This window comes from Aegilops tauschii, chromosome 2 (genome assembly GCF_002575655.3).
Source record: "Aegilops tauschii subsp. strangulata cultivar AL8/78 chromosome 2, Aet v6.0, whole genome shotgun sequence".
In the NCBI taxonomy this organism is placed as follows: domain Eukaryota; kingdom Viridiplantae; phylum Streptophyta; class Magnoliopsida; order Poales; family Poaceae; genus Aegilops; species Aegilops tauschii.
This window is the reverse complement of record NC_053036.3, coordinates 30,509,903-30,514,487: the sequence shown is the minus strand read 5'-3', so window position 1 is coordinate 30,514,487 and position 4,585 is coordinate 30,509,903. Positions and strand designations below refer to the sequence as shown.

The 4,585-nt window shown below is 48.0% G+C and overlaps 1 protein-coding gene across 1 annotated transcript; it reads right to left on the bottom strand.

Annotated features, from left to right (window-relative positions):
* Window positions 1-2,574: 2,574 nt before the first annotated feature.
* LOC141041500 (uncharacterized) lies at window positions 2,575-3,387 on the bottom strand. Its single transcript, XM_073507772.1, has one exon. It carries the CDS (start codon window positions 3,328-3,330, stop codon window positions 2,791-2,793), a length of 540 nt encoding a protein of 179 aa, XP_073363873.1. The 5' UTR covers window positions 3,331-3,387; the 3' UTR covers window positions 2,575-2,790.
* Window positions 3,388-4,585: the final 1,198 nt, after the last annotated feature.

Genomic DNA, 4,585 nt, shown 5'->3' with positions numbered 1-4,585 from the left:
CTTCTTACACGAGCTGGGTTTATTTTTTGCAAAAAGATCAGATTTATTATAAAGATTCCCCACAAAGCCGCCTGATTGTGCGACGTTGCCGATGTCATTTGCTGCTAGCAATGGGGGTGATTATGGGGGTGTTACTGAAACACCTGCCCACCCGAAGTGCGAAAGGTTCGATCGTGTGTGTGCGTGTGGAAGGACCATTCAAAGATGCTGCATTAAATTCAGAAGAGATGATTCCAGTAATACACTACCATGTTGTTCCATCGGCGTCCTCCTTGGATGCACCAAACGATCGATCGACGTCCTCCTCCGGGGAGGATCGCTGGGAGCAAATAAAATAATAAGTTGGAACTGTCGGGGTCTCTTGGGAACCCCGAAAATTCTTTTGCTTCTGGACATCCAGAGGTGACATAATCCAGATGCGTTTTTTCTGTCTGAAACGCATTTGGATGAGGATAGGGCAGAGAACTTGAGAAGGAAAACGAGGATGGATTACAAAATCGTTGCGCCAAGCCTTGATGGAAGGAAAGATGGTTTGCTTTTAGTCTGGAAGAAGGAGGTGAGAATCTACTCCCGGACTACCACTTTTCGTGTCATCAATGTGATGGTGGAGGAATCAAATGGAAGAGAATGAAGGCTTTAGGGATTGTATGGGGAGCCGAGTTGGGATAACAAGGATCATACGTACCAGCTAATATGTTACTTGCATGCTCAATCTAATCTCCTGTGGGTGGTCATTGGTGAATTTAATGAGATTCTATTCTCGTCGGAAAAGGAGGGAGGTGCGTCACGGCAGCAAGCGCCAAGATGTGCTCCGAAAGGCACATAATCTTCATCTCCTACAGATATCTGCAACATCTGCTAATTTTAATTCCCTCATGTGCAGTTTGGTAAATCCTACTCATCTTTGCTATCTAAAGCTCGGAGTCGTTAAGGTGCATGAGGGTTTGCCTCAAGTTTGGAGCAAGTTTTGCCATCTTCAAGTATTAGATTCTTTGTCTGGACGCTGCTGCAGAACAGACTTTGGACTGCGGATCGACTGCTTGTGAGAGGCTGGAATCATCAGGATACTTGCTCCACTTTTGGCAGGTGCTCGAGTCTGCTCACCACCCGATCTTGGGTTGCCCCTTCGCCAAGCAGGTCTAGACTGCATACCAAAATACGAGACCACTGGCAAGCCAGGCAGCGCTGCGCTCAACCTCTGTTGGGACCTAGTGGGAGACGATCCTGCCTCTCAGGAAAAAAGGATAGGGCACTGATGATTGCATCTTCTCAGCTTACGTGGCATGCATGGAACCTCTGGAATGAGCGAAATCGAAGAGTTTTCAAAAGTCAACAAATGAACCCCCTGTGTGTTCGAAGATTAACGATGAGATCAGCCTCTTTGATGAGGCATGGGAGCAATAGGTTTTTTTGAACTGTACAGCGAGGCAGGCCTTGCTTGTACTGGGTCTTTTATTCTTTTTTAGGCTTTTACTAGTAGCTTCACTACTACCGTAAAGTTTCCCCCCCTCCTTAAATGAAAAGGCAGAGCACCTGCCGTTCCGGTCAAAAAAAATGTCAACTGTGTTGGTCAGTGGATCTAGCTAGAGCCTTACTGCAGAACACATGGCAGCATAGGTATATTTGTCATAACCGAGGTTAGCATCTGTAGCTGTGTGCTGTTTTACTGCCTCGGAAGGTGGTGCTTCGCTGCCTTTTAGGCGCAATTCCACCATAGATCATATCATGTCCAGAATTTACATGCTGAATTTCTGTTATTAGTTTCTTGGAAAGTATAAAAAGCTGATCTTGTGACAGTTTCCTGGGCTGGTACGCTTTCACGTGGGAACCTCATCCTCATGCAATCCGTTTTGCTTGCCATATTCACTGAAAGCACCGAAAACAACTGATATGTTTCATTCTAGTATGTTATTTACTGAATCTTGTGAACTCAAACTGGAAATTAATCTTTTCTCTCCTTGATTTGATACGGAACTCTGTGGAGATTGTGGTAATCTCTAAGATATGTAATGTGCAGTCTGCAGTCCATTACAGAATGGCATGAAGAAACTTTTGCGAAGCTCCCTCGATATCATACGCCATGCAGAAATTCTCTGTAGCTACAGTGATGCACTTGGTAGGCCTAAACTCATATGTTGGGGTTTCTTGAACTGATATGTCATACCTTGATCCGTCAGAGTTCAGGATGCATTCAGCAGCAGACACCTAATCTCTCCTTAAATTTGAATGTGCGACCCTGCTGGTTGCTCACTACGTGGTTCTTGTTCATTGTGCACTATGCTATCTTCTCATCTTATATGGAGTTCATTACTGGGGGTGCTTTTTGGATAATGTTGCTCCAGGTATGATGTCGTTTGTTTGTCATGTTCATGACTTGTAGTAATGACTTTGTGTTCCCCCGTTGTAATCTTAATCGTTTGTTTGTCATGTTCATGACTTGCTGGCCGCGTTTGGAAGCCCTGTAAGTACCATATTATAGCTCTGATCTCTTTGGTTTATCTATAAGATTCAACCCTAAACTCTAAACCGGCTAAGTTTCAACCCTGAACCATCAAAACCGGATATATTACTTGATTTATTACGATAACTTCTTGTTTCCCGTAGAAAAATCACACTGATATTACAAACACTGGTAAGAAGGATACACCGTGACACACGCAGATCCGTCTGTCCTTCTTATAATCGTGTTATTCTGAACTCTGCTGAGTTCTGCAGACACTGAAATCGTAAATAGCACACGGTGACAGAACGAAATCATGGGGATTTCAATGGAGTCGGATGGAGTTCTGTTTACGGCAGGGCCTTGGTCTCCGGCTTGTGCGGGTTGTGCTTCTTCTTGTGGTGGCCGCCGCCGCGGGGCTTCTTCCCGATGTTGTGCGTGGTCGAGGGGCAGAAGGCCGACGCGCACTCCGGGGACGCCACCGACGGCGTGGCGGTGGTCTTGGCGCCGGCGACGACGCCGAAGGTGGTGGTGCCCTCGGACAGCGGCACGATCTTGGACGGCTCCTGGCCGGGGCACGGCGCGTTGGAGGCGGCGCTGTGGAGCTGCGCGACGCAGTCGGCACCGTGGAGGTCGGTGGCCAGGGGCACGCTGAAGGCGCCGGTGCGGTCGAGGCCGCCCACCGCCTTGCTCTCGTACTCGCCGTGGACGTTCCTGCACTTGATCGCCACCCGGAGACGCTTGAAGGCTTCCTCGGCCTTCATGTCCTTCCTGGTGCAGCCGGCGCACTTGGCCAGGCCGACCACCACGGACGCCGCCTCGGCGTTGGCGACGGTGGCCGCCAGCAGCACGGCGCAGACGCCGAGGAAGAATGCTCTCGGAGCTGCCATGTTTGAGTCTCCTCTATGAACTGAGCTGCCTGCTGGCGTGAAGTAGCAGCTCGATGGATGGATGCAACTGGCGACGCATGACTTATATAGGCCTCCGCTCCGCATTGGTCGGCACGGCACAGCTCGATGGATGATCTGGTTGAATGCTCCATTGGTGGTGGTGGTCGGCCGTCGATCGGCGCAGTGAAGCGAGACAAGGAGAGACCGGCTCATTTGGCGCGCCGAATTTGCAGATGGCGAATTAAAACTCCGTCGGCTGATCACGCCATGCACTGCATGCATGCATGCGTCGACCGTCGATTTGATCCACGTCATTGGCCAGTTACTCGGTTGGTGGTCGACTCGTGCGGTGGTCGATCGCGTCCCTCAGCTGGCATTATGCTTGCACCCTCAGGTCGGTCAGCAAGTTCACAACATGTCCATCGCTTGCTCCTTGGATATATACCACGTCGATCGAGATGGTTGCCTCCACTCACTCTGTTATGCTCTGCTGCCTCATCACTCTGTTCCAGGTATGGCATGAGTTCAGGAAACCCGGCATATCGAGGGAACGACGACATATCGTGGCGTACGTTATCTCTGGTCTCTGCACATAAACAGGATCCATGGTAGAATTGTGCCTAAAAATGTAGCAAGGTACCTCATTCCGAGGCAGTAAAGCAGCATGGACCGGTGAGGACAAATATACTTTTGCTACATATATGTCCTGCAGTATATCAATCTGATCAAGGCTCTTGATCCGCTGATCAACATAGGTGACAATTGACACCAATGTCTGAAGGGTCACGGATTTACCTCTGTGTTTACAAGTGTCATAGTTTGCCCTTACAAGGAAAACCGGAACATAGTTGTGTGTGTGCGAGAAAAATTTCAATCTATTTATCAACTGTCAAAGTATTACAAAGATCATCAAAAATAAAAAATACATCCAGGTCCGTTGACCACCTAGCGACGACTACAAACACTGGAGCGAGCCGAAGGTGTATATTCGATAGACGATGTTCACTCTCTTCAGGGTGATAAGGCATCATTGTATGAAGGTTGTTATCACTCCAGAAAATAATTCGCAGCACGAACAATTCCATATTTATAAATATATATATGTTTTAGATGTCTACTCATACCCCAATGAACGATGAATAGAGCTCTGCCTGTCTCATAAAGACCAATATATACAACAGATTAGCACCTTAGTAGTGATAGAATAAAACGCTGGCTTGCAATCCCAAGATGGACTGTTTAAAATGCACATGGA